At 37.9% G+C, this 24,691-nt stretch overlaps 1 protein-coding gene and 1 long non-coding RNA gene across 8 annotated transcripts in view; one reads left to right on the top strand and one right to left on the bottom strand.

Moving 5' to 3' along the window:
* Positions 1-1,828: 1,828 nt before the first annotated feature.
* Positions 1,829-24,691, bottom strand: part of TBL1XR1 (TBL1X receptor 1) — a 117,877-nt gene continuing 95,014 nt past the window's right edge. For 4 of the 7 annotated variants that reach the window (XM_037406828.1, XM_037406829.1, XM_037406830.1 and 1 more), the window contains 14 exons: positions 23,709-23,811; positions 21,427-21,572; positions 19,756-19,975; positions 17,573-17,705; positions 17,232-17,373; positions 16,869-16,932; positions 16,668-16,765; positions 14,850-14,910; positions 13,514-13,635; positions 12,941-13,015; positions 10,355-10,482; positions 10,012-10,177; positions 9,026-9,127; positions 1,829-7,197 (listed from right to left, as the gene is read on the bottom strand). In XM_037406828.1, the coding sequence (XP_037262725.1) occupies positions 7,171-7,197; positions 9,026-9,127; positions 10,012-10,177; positions 10,355-10,482; positions 12,941-13,015; positions 13,514-13,635; positions 14,850-14,910; positions 16,668-16,765; positions 16,869-16,932; positions 17,232-17,373; positions 17,573-17,705; positions 19,756-19,975; positions 21,427-21,572; positions 23,709-23,766 (1,542 nt within the window). In that variant the 5' untranslated portion in view covers positions 23,767-23,811 and the 3' untranslated portion in view covers positions 1,829-7,170. Of the gene's footprint in view, positions 7,198-9,025; positions 9,128-10,005; positions 10,178-10,354; positions 10,483-12,940; positions 13,016-13,513; positions 13,636-14,849; positions 14,911-16,667; positions 16,766-16,868; positions 16,933-17,231; positions 17,374-17,572; positions 17,706-19,755; positions 19,976-21,426; positions 21,573-23,708; positions 23,812-24,691 lie in introns of those variants that run through there. The other 3 variants (XM_037406834.1, XM_037406835.1, XM_037406833.1) reach the window with 2 other exon arrangements.
* LOC119156678 lies at positions 12,991-14,953 on the top strand. The gene is made up of 3 exons (XR_005107261.1): positions 12,991-13,099; positions 13,269-13,442; positions 14,816-14,953. It is a non-coding gene; the product is annotated as an uncharacterized LOC119156678 (long non-coding RNA).

Genomic DNA, 24,691 nt, shown 5'->3' with positions numbered 1-24,691 from the left:
AAATTTCCCCTCAGCATTGCTGTGAGCAGGGGCCTTATGTTCTCTTCTAGAGGGAAGGGAGAACACTCAGTCTGAGCTGTCACCAGTCCAGCGAAGAAGTCTCAAAATGTTCAAGAATATGTAATTCAGAAAGCTCAAAATGCAGCACCCTCAAGGTAAAAATTAGGGTTCTTGACATCTAGAACAAGTCAGAAAATCTCTGTGGAAACAAGAAAGCAATCCGTTGAAAGTACTCAACCTCTATTCAGACTTCTTGACATCTTCTTGAGACCAAAATCTTGACTTGGTATCTGAAGAATGAATCTAAGAGCCGAACATTTTCACATCACATGTATTACGAAAACCTGTGTCTTTTTCAAGCCTTCAAACAATCCTTTACGGTAGCAATTTTCAGTTACTCAGATAAGTAAGAAAGCCTCTGCACTGCAGAGCTAACTCCTGGGTCAGCTTTCCTTAAAGACAAGTTGTACTAATTGGGGCATCGTTGTTCTCTACAGAATCATTAATAAATCCCTCCTAAATTATTACTCAGTTACAGCTGCCCTGCGCTGACATCAGGGAACCACGGATGTTACTTAGACTTCCATTAAATCACTTCCCTACAAGGTAGGGAACATGGACTTTATGAATAGCTGAGATCACTACAGAATTACAAACCCCAGATTGTTACAGCATGAGGGTAACTCAGCTTCAGAAGGGAAGATCTGGGCAGTAACGGCATAATGCACCTACCTGGAATACCGTCTCCTCGCCAGAGAGGTGGGCATCACCACCATGCAAGCATAACGTCTACATACTGCAACCCCCCTCCGTGGTTCCTACATCTCAGGGTGACCACACACCATGAGAGAAGCATCTGCACTAACGAAATTTCAAGACACACAAACTTTCTGTGTTGTGACATTAGCACAAACAGTTTGTCTCAAAGCCATGAAATTGCCTCAGCGTTGCTCAAATAACAGAGAAATCCTGGCGTGCACTCGGGCTCCAGGTGAAGCGAATCGGAGACTGGTTTTACGCTTGTAAGAGACGGTCCCTCCTGTTTTCAATCCATTACGCATGCTTTTCAACAGCAAGTTCCAACACATGAAGATAAATTGATTTTGATAACATTACTGAAAGAAGAAAGCTATTACTTTCAAACATATTATACCAAAGAAATAGCGTACACGAAAAAACAGTAATTCACCATAAAGTTCTGGCAACACTGAAAAGAAACCATCCGGGTTCCCTCTCTTGGACTATGACACGACCCCACAATTCTAACAGAATTAAAACACCATTATGTATAGAAGGATGCATGTTATTTCACGTGTAGATCTAAATGGTTTCAAATATCTGAAGTACAGTCACACAAGTAACGCTCCTTCACATTATCAAATCGAATCGCTCTGTAAGAACAGTTGTCACCGATGTGAGATTGCATTACCGTGCAGAGCCTGTTCCCACGCCTCCAAAGTCTTCCAAACAGCTGGGCCGCAGCTGTGTCACTGGGCTCGGCTTCTCTTCCACCAGTGTATGGGTAAGGAGAAGATGCAGCACGTAAAACACACGTGTGAGGAACCAGTTCGGCTAAATCAAACGCACAGCAGTAAACGGTGGCCAAGGACAGCTTCCCTGCTTCTGAGGGTCTACTCTGTGTTCACCAACAGCACGTAGCTGCACAACGCTATTACTGCCCACTGCTTCTTACATATTGTCTGGCATGAAAACGTGCCAAACTAATTATTAAAAACTGTGTTTCGGTCTGTCACTTCCCCAACTTAATCACCTGTAAATCTTCTGTACCAAGCATTTAAAGTTACTGGTATATAACATTCAGCCAAGGTAATATCAAAATATATTTTATTCTGGACCTCTTTCAGATCTGATTCAAATTACAGTTGTCAAAGCAATACAATGCAAAGGGAAACTGCAACAGAAAATGTGCCTAGAAGGGATATAAGGGCCTTGGGGACAAATCATTGTGATGTAGAACCAAAATACATCATAAAGTGTAATTAACATGGTCCAGGACAGTATAGAACATCTATATCAGTCTTCTTTAGACAATAATCATGAAAACTGAACAATAAAAGTCCTTTAAACAAGTACAAAAAACTGTCATGGGCTGGTTTACACTTTTACAACAGTTGTAATTTAACTGGATAACTGAAGAAATGATGCAGACATTTTAATCCAGTGCTATAGGTAGGCTCACAGAATTAGACCCAAAGGATTTGTAACTCCAAATGAAACCATTACAACTACAATGTCAATGTCAGGAGAGAGAGAAAATTACTTCTGTATTCTAGAATTACTGTTCTGCACACTGCAGTCTGTTGAGGACAAGATTGCAAAGTACACTGGACTAGCAACAACATGCAGACTGTTTTCTTGTATTTACCCACAAATGTCAAAAACATTATGAAGTAAAAATGAATGATTATTTAAAAAAGAAAAGAAAACAAAAACATGCCTCAAGTTATTGTCAAGCTTCAAACTTAAAGGCAGAGAAAGCGAATTATGTACTCAAAACTACTGATCTGAAGCACTATTAACACTAAATCTGCAATCCGCACGAAACGGCAGATTTTCCTGGTTCGTCTGCCTTCCATCAGACTGACAGTGAAGACAGTCACACTTTCACAGAATGTGGTATTTCAGAGCTTTCTCTAGAGGGAGAAGTGAAGACTGCTCCACGGCGCTCTCCCTACGGAAAAATGTCAGGGATCTTGATGGAGATTTACTGCTGTCTCCCGAAGCCATATTTGCTTCTAACATGCCACAATGTTGCTTCTGCTTTCTTCAGACTTCTGGAGAGTGTGAAAGTGATCCCACTGGGGAACGGCTCTACAGGACTTTGTGAAGGGAGAAGCTATCACGCTCGTCAATGCAAAAGGAACACTGGGCTAAATCCGGCAGGCCCTGCTCTGGCAAACCCCCCCCCCGACGCCAAGGGGACGCTTGGCTCGAGCGAGACGTGGCTCGTTTTACCTACGCGGCACGCTGCACGGCGTTACGCAGACCCAACGCCTCCAACGCTTGCTGTGGCAAGGTTTTCTCATGAAAGACAATGGGGTTTCTGGGTAAGTAAAGATTGGAAAAATTGGGTCCCAAGGCTCCTCTTCGCTAAACAGACAAAAACATACAACCTTTTATTTACAAGCTGAAAAACCCAGTTTGCGATTTTAATGAAATTCCTTCATTCAGCAGAACTAAATGCATCAGCTGCTACGATTGCTCCGTAGGCAAACTGGCACAACCGCCCTATGCCACCTACTACTCTACCTAAACACAAAGAACATTTCAAAGGTACAATGTCCCATTAAATACCCTAGCATGAGGTAAGCAGTGTAAGGAAAAAGGAGTGCTTTTAAAAATGAAAATTAAAATTGGTAGAAATCTTTGGCCTTTCTCTCAAGATGCATTAAAGTGTCATGAAATCAAGAAACATGCTTCAAAATGCCATGTCATTCTGACTCTGGTAACTATTACCTCCCTCCACCCAACCCAGAAAAAGAGGCACTTTTAGTGTTTCATATAAGATTTCCAATCATCTAGTAGACACGCTAAATAACCCTGCACAATTGTAGTCCCAGAATAAACTGAGTTTATCAACATTACAAAGAGTCTAAAAAAGCTTTTATGAGGACCTAGATATTCTCTTAACTACACTAAGAAGTCCACTGGTTGGGAATCTTTACATCAATTTAAAAATGCAGAAAAAGGTAAAGTAAAAATAGAAAGAGAAGAACTCTACAGAAACCTGGACCTAATTACGCAGAAATGAGAAACAGGATTCTGAGATGGATGCATAGAAAGACAGCGAACTCAAAAGCAGATCATTTCTTATTCCATCATTAATTCTGAGCCCAGTTTTTCCCCTTTCTTTTATCCTCTATTTGGATATTTGCCCATTAACGTGTTGAACTGGAAAATATAGGAACTGTAATGTATGCAAAGGCTTATGCACATGTTTGCCTTTACACTTGGAAAACAGGCGCACCAGAATTACTCAGTATGTAAGACTAAGCATGTGCATACGTTTATACAAAATTAGGGCCTTACTGACATTTGGCATACTCAATTTAAAGGAGCAATTTGGATAGTCTACCTCACCATCGAATACGAGGTCTTTGTGCTATAAAAGATAATAATGTCATGGTTCTCTTTTTTTTCTTTTTTTCTTTTTGCTTCACATAATCACAGAACCTAGCACACCTTGCATGCATGCATTTAACAGTGTATAAAACAGGAGGCGAGAAGAGGTGTGAGCAGGAGCAGCACTGTGGCATGCTAGTAAAGGACAACAATAAAATATCTATTGGCCAGATCCTTTGCTCGTGGAATCTGGCATCATTCCACTACAGTGGGGCACTGCTGATTAACACCAGGTTGGGGGTCTCAGCCTGCACGTCCAGAGCACTCAAGTCAACAGATCTGATGTTCCTGCTGGACTCTGCTTCGAGCACCTGAAAACCCTGGACCTGTGATACTGAAGCTCTGTTTCATCTATTTCTGAATATGTGATACTATGCTTAAGCAACTAGAATTACAACCAAAACAGCTGATGATTGAGAAAGAGGAAAATGGCAATACCCTAAAACATGGCTGTATGATTTTGCAGCTATGTCACAGAATTCCACCACAATTGTTTAGATTGGCTGAAAGAATCATCCAATAACTTTTATGAAAATGAATAAACTGTCCATATTAAAATACAAAAGTACTATCAAGAAATCACTTCTGACTTTCAGATTTAAATTCAGTGCAATTGACAAATGCATTGCTAAACGAAAAATGCAGCTTAAACATACTCAAAACATTTGTGTCTATTCCTGGGAGCACAGTTTAAAATTATTGCACAGAATTTTTTTTTTATTTTTTTTTTCATTAAATGACAGAGGTCAGCCACAGTCATGGACCTCCAGCAATAAAAGCAGTATTTCAAGTGCCAGACACTCAATATATTAGGTTTCCTACATATTGTAACTCACAGGGCAATTGCTCTAAACATTTGTAATATGTTCCAAAACCCTAAAAATAGCTGGCACCGAACCACCGTGGATGACTGTCTTTATGGATATGATTTTTTGTTGGTTTTAAATGCTGTGTATGATAGTATTATAATCCAGGGGTATATATAAAGTATGTATTGTTGACTTCTCTTTACCACTGGCAAATTGCTACCCTACCTTAGCCAAACTCAGACTTGCTTCAAGTCGTGTTTATTCCATGGAAACAGCAGAAATCAATGCCTAAAGACCAATGGTTAAAATGTCAAAGCTGCATTATTTCAAATCAATGTATACCTAACTTGGGGTGGGGGGGGGAAAAAGAAAAGAAAAAAAAATGTTAGAGACTAGCAATCATAAGCCACAAAATTGTTTGTGATTTAAATAGTGTTATAAAACTGGTAACTTTGAAAAGCTCTGTAATATAAACCATTCCTTAAGTAAAATGCCTGTGACATAAATTTGACAACCTCTCTTTTTATAAATTTACACTCTGGGAACCTTATGCAAGACATGATGCAACCTTTTTGACTACACATATGCGTAAACACAACCTCATGCTATCATTTACAAATAAAATCATTATCAGTATACTTTTAATCACATGAGCAGAAAAAGGTTTGCCATATACATCTGTCATTGTAAGAAAAATACTTGATATTGTAAACAGAGTAAAAGACACTATTTAGTAGTGATTATTAAAAAAATAGCAGCTTACATCTACCCTATATTTGGAAAAAAATGTAGTCACAAGATACAATAAACTGCAGGACTGGAGCAGCAGGGGAATTAGTGCAAGTATTCATCTTTTAAATAAGCTGAATCACTGCTATTAAAATAAACTTGAAGCAAGTCCTCTGTTTAAGTTTTTTTTAAATCTAAGGTAGTAAACATTTTGCCTCTTAATGGCAGTGTTACCAAATATATGCCAAAGATTTTATTTTAATAAAGAAAAATTACATGAGATACTTTTAATACTGGAGTTTGGTTACAATTATACATCTAAGCTCCTACAAATAATGATGGGCAACTCTCAAAGAAGCTGTGGCATGAACCCTTGTCCAGAAAGATCTTAACCTCTTAAAAACAATCCCCCAGCTATATTTTGCTCCTTTTCACAATAGTGCACCATTTAACCATATTTTAGCTATGGTCTTAAAGCAACAGAAGATGCATTTTTTCCTCTTTTTTTGTCCTTTTCTTTTTTCTCTCTTTTTTTGCATCCCTGTATTTTTCTTTTCTGTATTTTTGTGCCCTTCTATTCTTAAGTTTGGCAGAATTATGTCCCAAATAAGAAACTACTGCATTTCAGCCATGTCACCAGAAAATAAAACATAGCATTATACCCATTACTGTCATACTTCGTAGATGAGCAGGACATGAAATATCACGCCTCAAAGAAGGGTTGTGGTTTTTTTTTCTTCTCTCTCCATAATCCCTTTTCCACCCTCCCTCTGTTCACAAAATTGTGCTCTGGGAGCCACAAAATGTACCAAACATTATCAGGTTCAATCTACCTCTTCATAGAATGCATTAAAATATGTTTCAAAGAAACATTTTTTCCAAGGTGAAAAAAATATAAACAAGAAACTAATTCACTCCCTTACTTCATGCATCCGTAAACTTAACCAAAACAAAACAGAAAACCCAATGTTTAAAAGCAAAGAAAAAACTACTGCTGCAGATTTCTGTAAGTCCATTTTCTCTGTACACACAAACTGCTCAACTACTGAGAAGGAAAACAAAAATACCCCACAATCCATTGTCAGAACGGATTTAAAGGGGGGAAGGGGTAATGAAGGCTGCCATTAGTATCTTCTGAATTTGGTATGTATATGGGTCTGCTCTTGTATATGGTATATTTCTCTCTCTCTCGCTCTCTCTTCTGTTTTTCATATCCAAAACCTTTAAATGTTATTTTGGGGCACAGCAGATTCCAGCACTTGGTGAACAGGATTCACAAGCTGTGACAAAACTCTGTCATCCTCTTCAGGGTGTAATTTTTTTTTCTCTTTTTTTTTTTTTATATACAGTATATGTATATATTTCTTTTACGTTTGGCTGTAGTGGACTGGCCATGGTTCAATTGGGACTATAGCAGTACATGGGTCAGGGACAGTCATTTTGGCTATGTACACATTCATAGTCGGTCCATGGCTTCCAACTAGTAGCGCTATTTCCGTAGGTCTAATACACAAACCTGCAAGAAAAAGAAATACGTATATAGAAATTGCACAGTGCACAGTATTACACATTTACATGATTGTGTGAAGTATCTCAGCAAAACCTATGAAACATTGTGTAAACCTAATCTTATATCTATTAACAATAGATTGGGGTGGGGGGAAAAAATCACCAGGTGAGCACTTTGTTTATAAGCACCCAGCCAGACCCAGGTGCTAAGGGCACTGCGACCTAATGAATTACTATCAGAGCATTAACAACGTCTTATGTAAGCTGTGTGTCTGTTATTTAATAATATGAGGCCAAGAACTAACTTGAATCTAGGTTACAAAAATATAGTAAAATGAAATTTAAAATCTGCGGGCAAATATTAGAATTGATCATAGTAATTCTAAAAAAAGTTAACAGTCTAAAAATTACAAGCTCCAGTTTTAGTCTTCTCAAAATCTTCACTACGTAGTGCTTCTAGCTCTGTCAGACATAGAAATATCTACTAGTAAAATATAATCATACAGAAGCTATGCTTTTAGCCATCAAACAATTCAAAATTGACTGTATTTGCTTAGCTAATACCAGCTGTAAACATTTAAAACAGAGGGGATAAGAAGGGCTTTTGTTAGCAAACAATATAAAACAAAATCAATCCAGCATTTCTAAAAGAGCAGAAACTAAATGAAAACAAATCTGTTGCAAGTACAATCAGCCTTATGAGGCAAATTAACTGGAAGACTGGAAAGGTTACACAGCAGGTACATAAAAGGGTCATCTAGGGGAAGATGATAATTACTTTCTATTCAGGACATGCCTTGAGCTGTTGTTCCTTTTATAATATTCTCTATACTTGTACAGCTAAAATGATATGAAAGACCAATCAAAATTAATTGGGTAGAATTCAGTCTATTTAAAATTCAGAACTTCTTGTTTTCTATTCTGAACTTGAACACAGCAGCCTTGCTTACCAGCATGGAGCATGCAGGACGGGGGAACAGGCAAACATTTTGGCATCTGTGTTAAGCTATTACCTGAGACTCTGGACGACACAAAGCTACCAGGATTGCTTTTTGCTGACATTTGTTACGGCACTTCAAAATACAATTTTTATCACTCTTTATACTAAATTCGCTTTTCCTTAGGCTCTCTTCTCCTTTCTTTTAAAACTATGGAAAAAGAGGGGCAAGCAAAAAACCCCCAAGTATAGTACTTGTTATGAAGAACTGCATGTTGATATTTTACTGCAGTACTTTGCAGGACAGTGTCAGGAGAGCTAGGAGGTGATGCTACAATACACCACCATGAAATGATAGGGGGTGCATTCACGATTAGTTAAACATATGATTTTATTCTCTGCTTCTTCTAAGCAAAGCAAGCAGACTGGTATTTATATATAGCTCCTGTCATTTTAAGGAACTTTTCAATTGCAAGCATTCAGATAATTGTACTTTGTTTTGCTGTACTGTACTTTCTGCTGAATGCAGTGCAGAAGGTATTTCACTATTATCACACTTTATAATAATATCACCTACCACCTCTACTAAACATTTTCACTCAAAAAGGGCAAAGAGGCGAAAATGATCTTGTTTCCAGACTACAATGAATTTCCACAGTAAGTCCCAGTAGGGACAGAAAATCTAAATTAGAGGCAACTTCACCTCCTGAGATTTTTGGAGGGTTTAGAACAGTAATGCATTAAGCTAGAACAAAGACTACAGGTGACAAAAATCTACAGGTGAGCTGGCTGTAATTCAAACTTCAGGTACAGAAGGAAATTTTGTCTCCACTGTTAGTCAAAAAAGTTCCAGAAGATGCTTCTTGTTAGAAAGTCAACCAAGTCAAGCAGCACTTACTGAACCATCTGAAGCACTTGCTCCAACTTTGTCTCCTGCTGCATTCCAGCAAACCTCAAAAATCCCTCCTGTTCCCCGATAACTGTGAACTAGGGCACCTGTCTAAAGAGGGACAAAACATGTAATTAAAATAACAAAATGCAAGCAAACAAGTAAAATTTGTGCTTCATGTGAAACTTCCCCACTGCCTTTAAAAGCTGAAATTCTCAGAGGAAATGGTCCAGATCGAGACTGTGAACAACCTCAGCGCTGTGTCAAAGGACATGACAAACACAGTCATCACATCTTGATCTCGTGTTTGACAGGCAAAACTGGTGGTCACTACTACTTCCAATTACTAAAATGAGCCTTTCAAAAATTAATATCCAATTCCCAGTAGCCAGAGTTCACATCTTGCCCAACAACAAGATCCTTTCATTTGCAATCCACCCATTATTTGCCAGAAATACAAGTAATAGTTCACCTCTTAGAAAGTTATATAGAAATATCGTCATCATTGTCTTCTCTCACTTTACATTCTCATTTTTCAGTGAAATTCAATGAAACAGACAGCAGATTTGTATGTCTGCATCCAGCCATCATTTTTCAAAGCAAACTGTTTTACCAGGAGTAAGTTCAGAGTTAACAAAAGCATTTTGAATGCAACATGGTATGGGAGACACTTTGTTGAATGTGTTTCATTGTTGTTGGTTTTTTTCAGTTGTTTTTTTTTTGGTTGGTTGGGGTTTGGTGATATTTTTTTGGGGGGTGGGGGCTAACTAAAGAGAATGCAAAGACAATTATTACTTCACCATAGCCAAGCACTCAAAAAGAGAAATTAAAGGGACATCCATTAACAAGTAACCTTAGAACAAAGAGAAAGTGAATCAGCGTATTAGGAATGGCAAAGCTCCTTGTGGCTGAAACATGATGGAACAGCAAAGGTTGGAAGGGTGCTGATGAAAAAGACCAAAACACAAATATCTAAACAGACAGAAGAGCTATACCTGGGTATTCCAAATGTGTACACATTTATCAAAGGAGCCACTGGCCAGGTACCTGCCATCAGGACTGAAAGCTACACTGTACACAGGTTCTTGATGCTTTGTCAGAGTATGAATACAAATTCCTCTGTCTACATCCCATAACCTAACAGTAGAATCAAAGGATGCACTGTCAAAGAAAAAACACAGATTAATTACATCTCAATTTGATGTATTTCTGTTACTAATATAAACACAATATGATAAAGTACCCTACATACTTCAAAACATTCTGGGAACCTTCATATATAAAGAGTGAAGTAAAAATAATGCTTAACAGGCATTTCAAGATAGGATTAAATAGTACCTTGCTAACATAAGATTGGCATTCGGATTATTTGTTCCTGGTCCTGTAGGACTCCATTTGATAGTATAAATTTCTTTGTTGTGTGCTTGCAAATCATGGACACAACTGTCTTGTTTCATACTCCAGATCTATGATAAAAAACGAAGAAAACAAAGACATTTAGCACAATATTGTACTAAAATACACTTTATTTATTTGTTCTTTGTCATTTGCAGCCTGGTTGCCACCTTTTAGTCCACTCAGAACATTTGCTATGGCTGCTGGGTTTCTAGACTAATTATAGAAATATTATTCCAGTACCTTCCATTCTCTGAATTCTAAGTACCTAACGGGATTAATGAGTAATAAAGGTACTACCTATAGAAACCAATCTGCATGTGTTAACTACAAGCCCCTTGAAAAGTGCAGGGATGAGAACAGATGCTAAAATGAGAAGAGCAATATGTATATGTTCATGTCTGAGTTGACAAAATATCACAGTCCTATTTTTAAATGAACTTCTTGCTACACAGACTGAGCGAAATAAAGCGATAGTAGAGAAATCTTCTGTTTTCATACAAAGCCATAGATGTGTGCTACAAAAAACATTATGGCATTTTCCTGGCTTATTAGGATTTGCATTGCCATGGTTTTGTTCAGTATGTCACGCTGTTCCTTAGGACTCCAAGTCCTGCATGATAACCTGCAACAAACAGATTAACTTTCTTCTATTAAAGAGTTTACATTGCTACTACAGAAAGGATTTTGGAAGGCTTTTATACCTTCTCCTAAATGCAAAGTTGATATGGTAGCTGATCATCTGAATGCGCTTTTTTTGAGGTTATCTGTTTCAGTAGTGCTTTTAGCTCACCTTTTGTTAGAAAAACCTAACAAGAGCATGTTTGTTTAAGCCCAACTGTATTTAAGATGCAATTGAGGTGTACATTTAAATGAATGACGCTTTTCAGAACTGTTGCCTCACTGAAGGGAAAATCAATTTTCAATGTGCAAACAGAATTTAAATTGTATTTCCACTTTAAATTGATCAGATCAAAATATAGCTTCTCTTCCCAAAACTAGTATAGATGAAAGGAGTCCATATTAGCTGCTCTAGAAAACACCAAGTTGGCATCATAAGAGAACAATAAATACATTAATAAATAAATGAATCACTAGGCATCCTCTATATGCATCAAAACCTGACATTCATTCCTACTGCCATTGAAAAGTAAGTGAACCACAAGCGATTAGTGACACAGACTTAGCTACAAGCAAATGGTCTTCCAGTTAATCCAAAACAAAATGAAAAAATACTTCCCAGGCTGGGCTGAATTCAAAACAGCAACCAAGAAGTTGAATGCCTGAGCCCACAAACCATGACATGTTCCGAGTTACTCACTGAGAGACAGCAGCAACAGCTTGAGCTCTAGATTTGAATTCATTTTACCTGCGTTTCAGCTAAGTATTAAATACCTAGCTTAAGCTGGCTATTGTGACTCCACCCATTGCCAATGCAGAAGAGCTGATGCTCTCAGGGGTTTACTCATCACACTCAGATGCTTAACTTAGGAAAGGATGAATTGCTCCTCAGTGGTGCTAGACATTCCGTTGACTAAAGATGTCTAGACATCTACCTTTAGAGCAAAGGCTTAAATGCTTAAATATTTATATTTAGATAAGGTGATTTCCACTGCGAGAGCCTGACTGTGTGCCAGCAGGGGAGGGAGTATCTGGCTGGTCATTCAGCCATTCCCTGTCTCTGATTAAACAATGGTGAGCTAGATGGAAACAACTGTCCCAAGGGCTACTAGTAGGACAGCACTGTCAACATAAAAGCCCCATATCCTGAAACTCTACCAAACATAGTGCTGTAACACCCACAAAATATAAAGCAGTGTGGGAGTAATGGAAAAGCATCAGTACCATGGAAACAGCACAGGCCTATCAGGCAAGAACAACCTCATTTCTTCTACTGCATCTAACCTGATGGTACTTTTGTATGGATCTCTAGTGTGCCCTGAAGTCATACGTGTAAATTACAGTACCCTCTGCATTCACAGTTTTGCCCCAGTTCTGCAAGAAAGCACGTTGCTATGAATTATGTGGAGGAAAATATTGTAGGTGCAATTGAAAACTGTAGAACAACTCCTGATGAACTGTAAAAACCAGGGAGTACACACACTCTCTTAAGAAACAATATGCCAAAGGTTTGAACTAGAAAGAAGGGGGATACAGAAGAACACCAGCAAAGTAGCTAGTCACCCATTCTTGTATGTGTTACACAACATGCATTCCAACTCTTCCTTTTAACCAAAAGCAAACATCAAGTGTGACAGCTTAATGATTAATGACCTGATTCTGTAAACAGCTAAAAGCACCTAATAAATCATGCTCCAAGTCTCAGGGTGGCAGCCTGTAACAAGTTCCCTGGAACAAAGCTTGGCTCTGATTAACAAGGATTTGCTAGGATTGCCTAATCTTGTTATATTAAAAAAGAACTAATATTAGCCGACACGGCAAGTACAGCCATACTGCTGGATTGCCCGAGCTAACAGTGTGCACTCCACAGTCCTCAGAGACAAGAGCCAGTACCAGAACTCCCATTACCTTTAGAGTCATATCATCAGAGCAGGATGCCAGAAGATTACCAGTTGGATCCCATTTGATTGCGTTTACTTCATTCTAAAATTGAACAGTGAGAATAAGTTGGAGTCTTCACTTCCACTACAAATGACAGCTTACGAAAGATAAAGGTGGACAGCAGTGGTGAGTATTTGTGTAATTGTCAGTATTTTAACATTAAATTTTCATTCCTAGCTTTGCCTTTAGTAACAACTCTTTGCTACCTCTTCATCACGTTTCCCCATGCATGCTCTTACACAACACAGGCTGTGCACAGCAAAGTCTTAAAGTTACCCTGTTTCTTCTTCTAAAGCTCAGTTTTGCTATGCGATCCTGGCACTGGTAAAAAAAGCTGCACATGGGAGTGAGAACTGTTCTGACGATGACAAGAGACTGCAGTACCATATGACCTTAACTACAACTACCTGCAGATGTCTGTCTATTGCCTGTTGCCAGAGTCTAACCATTACACGAGTGCTGTATACTGGTAAGCGTACTGGGCCCCCAATCTCTCGTTACTAAAAATATCAGAGCAAACCCCACTTTTCCAGTACTTACTGTGTGACCCTGGAAGGTTTTGATGGGCCTATCTTGTCCTAGTTTACAGACATGAATACACATGTCTGTACTGCAAGAGGCAAATGTGTTGTTACTCTGCCAGTCAACATCTAATGCTGGTGCTAAAAGAAAAAGAAAGATATTTAAAACTATGATATGTATTCTGCAGGAGTTTGAATATTTAGCATGCACCACCTGAGAACAAGTGCCATTAGAACAACAAGAAGCAACCATTAATTTTATAGCAGTTCTGAAGACAACCAAACACTATGAACAATGAGAAATGCAGCCAGAACCAGTCTTGCACAAAAGAAATGAAATTTAATAGAAGACATAAAAATATGGAACATATCTGAAATGAAACAGTTAGACAGAAGAGAGTACAGCAGGACAACAAGCTGTAGTTAAGTCATCTGTAAATAAATCTCAAGAGTCTGCACAAGGAACAGGTTCCCACAACTTAACACATCGTCATGCATGAGCTCATCTCCACTAACAGTCCATGCTTGTGCTGATAGATGGCAGTCAGTGAAAGGTAATGATTTATTTCCTTTCTTAATTCCAGCATTATAAGGTGTGTTAACTTGAAGCTTAATCATGGGCGACATATTCCATTTGATCAAGCCAAGATATTTATTGCAGATAGCACACAGAATTGCTTGGAGTAAATCAAGAACTGATGTTTCTGATTGTTGTCATGCCACTGAAAACGTAGTGCGAACAGAATAAAAAGTGGAAACGAGACACATTTCTTAAAGGCCCTTCAATGACATGTTCGTCATCCTCTCTATTCTATCTTCCAGCTGATTCTGGCAGGCTTGCACAGCATGCAGCCCACAAAGAAATTTGTCTGACCTCCTGAGAGGCTGCACTCTCATCCCAGCTGGCCAGTGAACAGCCTTTCAGCTGGTTTGTGGCCAAACAAATTGGGGACAGCCCAGCAGGCAGCGCAGAACAATGGGATGTGGAGCTGGCATTACTGTAGCAGGAAGATGACAAATGCAGTCCTTAGCTGATAAACACAAATCCTTCGTGGCCCACCCAGTTGATGGGTCTGCCACTGTACTACAGAAAGTCGGTAATATTTGGATTATCTCTTATGACTTTCACAGAACAGCAATAAAATTGTGAGCTATAAAGTTACAGAATCAGAACAATTCTATCTATGTTTACATTCTCAAAATTCTTAAAGACTACAAATATGGGAGTCAGTATCCAAAGACTGACTGTAAGATTTTAAAATGCTGTAAATAATCACCATGAACTTCAGCTTTTTAAATAACATTTTTTTCATCTTTTCAGATGACAATCCTGAATGATCAAAACCAAGACTTACCTGAATGAAAAGGAAACTGCTGCTTGGCTTCACCAGTGTGGGCATCCCAAATAATTGTGGTCTGTATTAAACAGATACGTAAACAATAAACAAACTTACACAAATTGTTGACTTCCCCACAACTACCATCATTCACATGTATCAGACTACCCAGACTATTCCCCATTGCCCAAACCTGCTCCCAATTATATATTCCTAATGTTTTATCCAGTACTAAAGGAAATGGTAGTAGATGTACAGACAAAAGTATAAAACCTTAATATGCTGCAATATTAGAAAGGTTTTTGGGGTCCGGAGGGAAGCAGGGGGGTTATGGGCTTTTTTTTTTAAATAAACAAAATTAAATAGGTTTATCTCCTTAGTCCTATTTATATTCTTGTAATCCACTTCACACACCTATGTTAATTTCAAGTACTTGTATATTCAAATTTTAATTTCAAATACTCATTTGTCCCTAAGGAGATCTTTATATAACCAATTAGTCTCACTTAAGAATCTGAAAGATTTGATTTAAGGGTGTAATTTTGTTCTGAGTTGTTCTCTGCCAATACTTCTGATATCCCTCTGATGAAATAAACCTTTACATGACAAAATTAGTATTTTTATAATCACTTTATTATATGCAAGTATTCCTGACCTACCTCAACGATCAATGAAAATTTTTACACTGAATTCAGTGGAAGCGTGAACTGACCGGACAAATTATTTATGGAAAAGCTGCACAAGGTCAAGCCAATCTTTCTGCTAATGCAGAGTATTTTTTTCAAAGCACAATCTCAACTGCTTTGTCCAAGGAGCTTTATTGATTGAAACAAGGCTTCTGTCTCCTCCCGAATATTTTTCTGCAAATTAAAGCTGTACCTCCACAAAGACTTAAAAAGTGGCATAAGGCATCACAGCTGCCAAAAAAAGAAACACATCCTTTCCATGCTTGGAGACATTCACTTTTCCTTCCTTTGTGCCAGCACAAGGATTTATAAAGCTGGGCACTAAAGCTAAGCAGGTTAAGTGTGTGCAGAAAAAAAAATAAAGGAGAAAATACACTACTTTACAGTGACACTGCCAGTTTTAAGTATTGTGGGCCTGTGGTCTTACTAGGCTTGCCATTTGCCAGTCTCATTAAGAGAAAGCATGTGTTTACTTCTGCACCTTGAATCAGTTACGGAGAAAAAACTACACTCTTCTCATTCTTTGAATGTCTATTCTTTGAATTCATCTTAAGTCTACTCTTCATCACCACATGCCCTTCCTACCATTCATAAAATCCCTCACACTAACAACACCTTTGAATTTAAAGACCTGTGAGTCTTTAAGTTTGTTTAGAGATGTGAAATAAAACACAGTTAAACAAGGAGCTCCATGGCCTTACACAACTGGCACCTCCCCAGTCAAATATATTGACTTTTCTTAGGTTCCAGCTCTAACCTTTTTAATCATTCCCAGGCTTGACTGATATCCAAATCAGCCTGAACCTACTCCTCCAGTGTGATTTTTTTCTGAGGCTTTATACAAAGTGCTTTACTACATTTTAGGTGATTTGGTTTTACAAAGGTTTAGTGCTCCAGTGTTCAATGCACTTACTTTCCAACTTACACTAACCTAACTGGGATGAGATCCAGGGACACTGAAACCTAATAAATATCTCAATAAACTACTATAAAATACAAGGAAACATAGTTAGCATAACAAGTTCTTTGTAAGTACATATTTACATCCCATGACTTTAATTTACTTACTTTCTATAGCTTTGCTATTATGCTTTTAATTAGATTACAACGGTGAAGGAAAGAATTTTAATTTTACCAAAGATTATCTCACCTTGTCCACTCCTGCACTTAAAATGAAGTTTCCTTTCTTGTTCCATTTTAACGCAAATATAGGACCTTTATGTTGCCCTAAGGTGCTGGCAAGATTACCTGAAAATTTATATTGATATAAAATACATTAAAAAAAATAAAAAACTATGCTGTGAGCCACAATACAGGAAAATATACTGGAAATTAGAAGTATTTCACTTACCATCTTTAGTCCATATCCTTGCAAAGCCATCGTAAGACCCAGTTGCTAGAAGTGTACCTTCGCTCTGCCAGCAAAAAGGTTATTATTTTTATTTTTTTTTACTGTATAACTCAAAGCTAAAGAGCAAAAAGCAAATTTCAGGTAGAATACATCTGCATAAGATTATGATATTTATTCCATTGACTACAACTCAGTAAAAAGAAGTCCCTGTAGCACAACACAAGAAATCACAATGCAAGCTAAACCCAGAAATATTTCAGGAGCCACAGCAGAGGAGGCTCGGTTGCTGTCACTTAAATTTGACTATGCAAAATTATAGGTACAGCTTTCTCTGATAGTTTAAGCCTCGCCATTTCTACTTACATTCCAATCCAGTGACGTCACATCTTTGTTGCTGGGTACATCCTGCCCGCCTTCTCGTATACAGTGTCGAAGTACCAGCTGTGTAGAGCCGCTCGTGCTGTTTTCACTGAGGTTCCATATCCGTGCTGTTGAATCTCCAGATCTATGGAACAGTTGATAAGAATGTAACTCCTTCTCCCAATTACTTCCATTTTAAAAAGTATTCCTTTCAAAACAGCAAACATTGCGGCACCTGATGTTGAAGATGCTGGGGCAGCTATTATTTTAACTTGTTACCATCAGCGTACAGACGTATGCCAGTGGGCATCAATATTACGTGCATACATAGTTCATGCACATACCCTGAGGCCAAAAGGTCACTAACGGGATTCCAGGCACAGATGAATACTTCGGATTCATGGCCACGCAGCACCACTGCCTTGTTGGGAGGGATTTCAACATCTCCATCTACTTCCATCATATCTGTGTGATTATCTGCATTATGGGAAACAACAGTAGAGAGAGGTGGATTTTAATATTTTGGGACAATACATTGTAACTACTGTATGGCTCACGTTCGTCTGGGATAAGCATAGCAACTAATTCACAGTTTACGTGGATCAAAGTTTGACAAAAAGCTGTTATGTTCCCTCATAAATTGGAACTGGAAAAATAAAGTACTATAAACAGATGGGGAGTTGCAAAAATGTGAGAAAGCTCTTAGCCCTTCTAAAGTTCAGCATCCAAATAGATTTAATTTTGAAACTTCAAAATTGGGGCCAAAAGTTAAATTCCTGCTAAGTCAAAAAATAAACGTTGATTTAAAAGTACTCATAGTTTTTCAGGCACAATACTGCACAGGACAATATGTTACTAGTCTATCTTGTGCCTTAAAAATACATCTATGATACATTCCTTTCCAAAAAGACTCTCTTTTCACCAATTGCAGTCAAACAGGTTTTAAACTTACATCTCAGGCATTTTATTTACAAAATGGTTTTAATTAATATAATAACATTTGGTGATAACAGAACTTTTTAAACTGCATCGGCAACTACCGTGGAATTGTGGCAATACATAGCTTTCTGTGTGGAAGCGATACTGAATCCGTACTGTTCTGTAAAAAATACTGGGGGTAATTCAAGTGACAAAACAGTTTTCTTGGCAACTGCCATCAATCATTTTCTATTATTAAAAATAAATTCACACTGAGTGTATATGCAGAACATGAAAAGTTCACCTGCTTCGTTTTTTTTAACTGTGGTTAAACAAACCATTTCCCATCTATTGCTTAATTTAACAGCAAGGGTTTCTGTCACTGTTTGTATGTGTGAGAAAACAGAAGAGGCTATTAGAACATGCATATTTTTAAGAAAGAGCACCATATAAAACATTGCTTCCATTTAATGAATCAACGCTAGTATAATTTGGCGTTCCAGCCAGTAGGGGTTGCTGATAGATCACATTTAACAGTGGCTGATTTTACACTTACTCTATCTAGTTCACAGTTAACAAGGATATATTTTGAGATTTTTACATGAAAGCATTGAAGTAGAGAGTTTATTTGTTTAATCCAATAATTATATCTCCAGTTTATTTGTCATATATAGTAACACAAAAAACCCCTAGTAAAATCCAGCTGTAAAATGCAAAAATTGTACATGGCTTGATATGAATACTCTCTCAAAAATGTCTTTTATTCAGGTGTTTTTACAGCAAAAGCTGTAACTCCCCCTCTCAACTGTGTAATTCAGACTTCCAGAACAGCATTTTCAAAATGAAATTTTAATGCCTGATCTGAACTTTCCTGTACTAAGCCTGACTGTAAGGTATGTTCCTTTGACCAGCGATAACAAATGAAACTCACTTGTTTCACCAGTCACAACTAAAATGGAACCATTGAATAATCCAAACCTGCACAAAGTTGCATCGAATCATTCTGGATATCAAATCACGAAAACTGATATTGATAGAGGACACAAATTATACAGGATTTGTCTCAGCAACCGTGATGGTCTCAGCATGACAAGGAAGTCTGTCCTACAGAGCACTGGTTACAGCTCCCCAGTTCATGGGGTTAGCAGAACCTGCCAAAAGTAGTTTGCAGAGCTTCACAAGCAATGCTCAGTTTTAACCACCTGTGGATTAGCAGACTCCTCTTCTTATTGCTCGTACAGGGGCCAAAACTGAGAGGAGATGCAATAATTAAAGATTTTTTTGCTTTCTCTTTATGCAAGAGTTCTCAGAGGATGCTGTGAAAAACCTTCAGACGGTAAGAAAGGAGCAGTACTGGAGGTGAGACTGGTCAATGGAATATTGTGAATTAATGAATTCAGAAGTTTGCATTTCTTCCTGCAATTCCAGATATCTAACCTGGAACAGTCAAAGGTGAGACGCAATCTATTAAAAGTATCGCCCGTGACAAACGTGTTCCCTGCAAGCTGAAGGGTTACCAGTACCTCTACACAACCACCTCACTACCTACAAGCTCGTACTATGACAGATGATGAGGAAATAAGTTAAGATCATTTCTGTCTCAACTTACTTGCTATAGTATGTGCTCCGTTCTCTTCTCCATTTGCAGTATTTTCTCCATTTTTCGCTGATCCCTGTTGGTTAGTCGCGGCCGCAGCTGCAGCAGCTGCTGCCTGCTGTTGTGCAAGTTTATCTCTGTAGGCCTGTTGTCTGGTCTGTACCACATCAGGCATTACTGCATCTATCAGTGAGAGAGACTCTATCGGCCTACCATCAAACAAGGTACCATCCTAAATTACAGCAGAGGGAGAAAACAAAAAAAGACAACACCAAGTACAAATTAACATTATGGGCAAAAATTCCACAAAAAACTACAGCACAAGTTTTGGTTTAATATAATAAAACAGTTTACAAATGGTGCTGGAAGTGGTATCTCATCATTGTTGTGGTTAGGATTGGAATTTTAGTCTAAAGTTCAGTGGCCACCATAAATATGCAGAAAAAGCCACCGCAAACCTCTGGCAGTGCTTCTGGAATCAAAAGTTACATGCTTTGAATTTGCTAAATCGTCTGCTAAAGTAAAAAATTCTGTAAGCTATCTATGAATATGATTTCAAACATGAGTGGCTGCAACAAAATCTAATGGTTTGTTTGAAGAGCTGCTAACACTGCAAGTCAGGTCACTGGCTTGTGAAGTTATTCTATCTTATTAGACTAATACTTTCCATAAACATATTATCCGGAGAGTTGACTAGTTTTCTTCCTTTTTTAAACAGTGCTGGCGTGCTTTCAAACAACAAGGAAGAATTTTATCCTGAAATGGACAAGACATAGTTAAAAATACCCTTGTACATATGCTACGGCTTTGTAAGGATCTATTTTTAGGAGCTAGAAGGATTCCTTGCAATAAATATAGGGTCTCCTTCTATTCTAATCACTTGCTTTATTTTTCTGAGGCCTCCTAAGGGAATGGATTTGCTTTACTTGGACTATGAAAACTACACATAAAGAGCAGACATAAGGGAGAATGGAAAGAGCAGAATTAGTGAAAAGAAGTTTCCTTCTGTGATATAACTGACACATACAAAGGCTGCTAACCTTCCAGGCATAAATGAGAATGGAAATTGAGGGTGAGTATCTCCAGCATCAGGCAGGAAGATACATAGCTTTTTGTACTGCTGGAATAACCATTTAAACATCAAATTTAATAGATCCTGCTCAAGATGAATTAGCCAGTAGAGGTGAAAAGCAAACTGGCATATACCTCCATCCTTCCTGCCAGAAACTGAAACCCTTGCTCTATTTGGAAACCTTGCCTTTGGGCTCTCATTACTTCATTATGACAACAAATCACCAAAATGAGAGCTGCATAGATAGTGCTCTCCCACCTCCCTAGTCTACGAAAATAAAAATTAAGAGGTTACTTGTCTCAATGATTATCTTATTGCACTTGTCTGGATTTACTACAACATTATATTAGGGTAAAAACTCTACAGACAACGGACCTTTAAGCAATGAGCCAGAACACCATGCCTGGTGTTGTGTGGCTGCACTGGGCAGAACCCCTACCCAGTTATGTCACTCCATTCTGGTTCCACCACTGGAGTCATGGTGAACACCAGCAGTAAGGAATCTGAAGTAAAAGTAAATAAATAGGATACAAGAAAGTTAAGAAAAAATACTAACATTCAAACTTACTGCAAGCAAGGACATAATGCTCCTGCAGGCAAAGCCTCCTTACCTCATTAATACTGACTTCTGCCTCTACATACTGCAGACCTTTCTGGATGATGGAAATCAAAGCAGCTGGTGGCACCAGAGCACCATTTATATTAGACTGGCTGATATGGCTCTCTATACCAAAGGTAAATGCTGAATGGGAAAACCCTAAAGACAAGGCAAAGACATCAGAATTGATTTATAGATAGACAACGCTACTTGCCATACCACTGTAGGATCTTCTGTTTACAAACCTAAGCAAATTATGCAAACTTACAGCATGCTCATGAACTACAAAAAAAACCTCGTCAACACACCTCTGTTGTTTCCCTCATGTTTCTCGTTTAAATGTATAAAAGAAGAGAAAAACAAAGTTTATATATAAACACACCAAATATTAATTACAGTATCACTGGCAAGACATTTGTGCATGAGTAAATATAAAAACATAAACCATACAATTTGCAATAGCATTTACATATATTTATATATTCTCAAATGATACATGCATTGTATCATATATAGTATTTAATAAAATATGTATCTCCAAAACACCAAGACTCACTTGTTATTTTTACTCACCTATTTGCTACCCATGAAAGTGAAATGGATCTATATGTAGAACAGAATTCACTTCATGGTACAGTGCTGTCATAGTTGCGTATGTTTTGGCATTCAGAACTACATCAGTATTGTGCACTGATTAAGACTGTTAGCATTAAGACCACACTGTTGCTTGCTATTTATTTGATCACCTTGAAAAGGTGAATTTAACCTAGATAAAAATTGTTGTTTCAGCAAATTAACTTTATTGTCATATAATTTTTTCTTAAAGTACTTCCTCCCCTCTCCCCTGGTAACTAAAAAGCTGCCTGCAAACTTTCAAACGACTATAAAGCCATTATGTAAGTTTGGTTTCTGCGACAAAAGCAATCTGCAACTGGAATAAGAATGTGCAATACTTTTCTGTAAATTCAGGCAGAACAGTAAGTTTCTGCTTTCTTCTGACAAGCACAGACTGAAAAACTCTGACATCCACCATTGCTTCTGGTGCTTCTTTGTCTGAATTTGAGAAGTCCATGAGCAATCACCTAAGCAGTGGGGCAGATATTACATTGGTCAAATGCTTTTTCAAGAAGCTAGACACCACCCCCACATCAGCAATCACTAAAGAAAACTAAGAATCAGTAGATGTTGAAACGGCAATGCAGCACACACATTAAAGCTGATCCCTTACACTGTTACCTTAAGACTGGAGTTTATTTTTGCTTTGATATGCAGACTTCTTTTATGTGTTGCTAAGATCATATTCCCTCCTGCCAGCTGACAATCATCACTTGTTCATTTACTGGGGCATGCCCCGATTTCCAGTCAAATCTACCTGTTCTAAATGTAGGCTGCTTTAAGCATTCAATATCATAGCTGTAAGTAAAAGGTAATGTTGTCTCTTACACAGCTTCAAGAACAAAGCCCCCTGCAGCCACCCCAACATGCAACACAAACTCAAACAGCTGATCCAGCTGGGTTTGGGAAGCTTTACCAATCAACTGTCCAAGGGAACACTACTACATTCCTGCTTGTGCTTTACAGACACAGTCAGTTTGGACAAATATGATGGGAGAAAGGCTTCTTTTCAAGTTTGACCATATTGAACTGCCTTTTGCTCTTACTCTTAAGAAGCAGTAGGCTTTGGCTAGCCTGACATCAAAGGACAAAATCCTTCAAGAAAGTGTCCTGCAGGAAGGGAGGCTTTTGAGAACCCTTGTTCTCAAATAAGGAGTTATTCTTGTAAAAGTATCTGTTCATCTGTATTTAGATTCAAATTATAGAAGTCATATGGTCACACTTGCCACTTCTTCCTTTGAAATACAGCACCACCTTCCCTCCCAGTCACGTTCAGGCAATGAACCGAGCTTGCAGGAGCACCATCACTCCAAGACAGAACAGGAAAAACCAGTATTTTGGTGGTCATCCTTTTTTCTTCTTCAAGTAGCCCCAAAGAAAACGGTGCAAAGTGTCATCATCACCCTGTAGATAAGTGATCTCCAGGAAAAAGCATTTCTAGCAATCAAGTGAGCCCTTGGCTGGTTAACTGCCATCTGAAGAGCCAAATGACTAAGTCTGATTAAAGTTACAGAAGGTAACTTGGCAGGAATTTGTTCTCTTGTTGAGAAGAAACACCAAGAAACAGTTCAGACAGAAGCACACGCCTACTGGCAAAACAATTAAATTTGCTAAAGCCAGTTGCAGGTGAATACCAAATAAATTATGCATTATTTAGCAACCAGAATTGTAAAAACTCACCTGACTCTTGCAAGTATCTATATACCAGGAAGTTAACCTCATCACTGCTTATACTCATCTTTATTCCCAGTTAAACCATGAGGTCACAACAAAGGACACAACCCTGAAAATAAAAAAGTAGGTCAATTCAAAATTTGTGGTACCTAATACGTATTTCTCAACAAATACTATACTTATAAAGTAAGTAGCTCCCTGGCAGTATAGACAATGGTTTTACTTTATAATGAAAATAAGTCTACCGCAGTCATTAAAAAAATCATTTATCTCACCACAACATAAAGGTCAGTAAGTTAAATATTGAAGGGCCGGTTTCTCAAATGATGAAAATTGGTATGGACTGGAGAACTACGCGGCTTAATACAAGTACTAAAAAGGCTTAATTTCACAGGTTTTAAAAGAAAAATCAAGTGAGTTTCATCTAATCGACATTATTGCTCTGAAACACATTTTTCGAGATGTGGATTTCTCTCTACCTGGCTAACAATGACTGAGAACTTGGTTTCACAGTGGTATGCAAGCAAGTTCTCACTTTTACTTTCTAATCTAATTCAATTTTCAGGTACTTCTACTCTAGTAAAAAGGTGCAATATGGGCTGCAACACTGTATCTGCTCAAAGGAAGTTCAGCTATTTCCACGAAAAATTAGAAAACATCTCAGCCATACATCTAGGCTTTGTAAAAGGAATTCTTGACGTTAGAGGCAAACTTTAAACAGATCATTTTTAGTAACATTTCTCTAGGCTTTCAATCAATGCTTTAAAAATACTGATAGATACATATACACAATTGCCCCTTGATTTTATTAATAGTAAATATTTAGCAAGACAAGTAATGTATCAAACTATACATACTTTTGATGACAAATTTTGAAAATATGAAGCAACAAGAGTTTTAAAATAAGATGAAGAGACAGAATACAGTATTTTCCCTAACTTCAAGCCTCCTTTTTGAGAGCATTCTCATGACTTCTGGACGTTTGAAAA

Source organism: Falco rusticolus, chromosome 13 (genome assembly GCF_015220075.1).
Source record: "Falco rusticolus isolate bFalRus1 chromosome 13, bFalRus1.pri, whole genome shotgun sequence".
Lineage (NCBI taxonomy): Eukaryota > Metazoa > Chordata > Aves > Falconiformes > Falconidae > Falco > Falco rusticolus.
The sequence above is the reverse complement of the archived record's forward strand: the minus strand, read 5'-3'. Positions and strand labels throughout refer to the sequence as shown.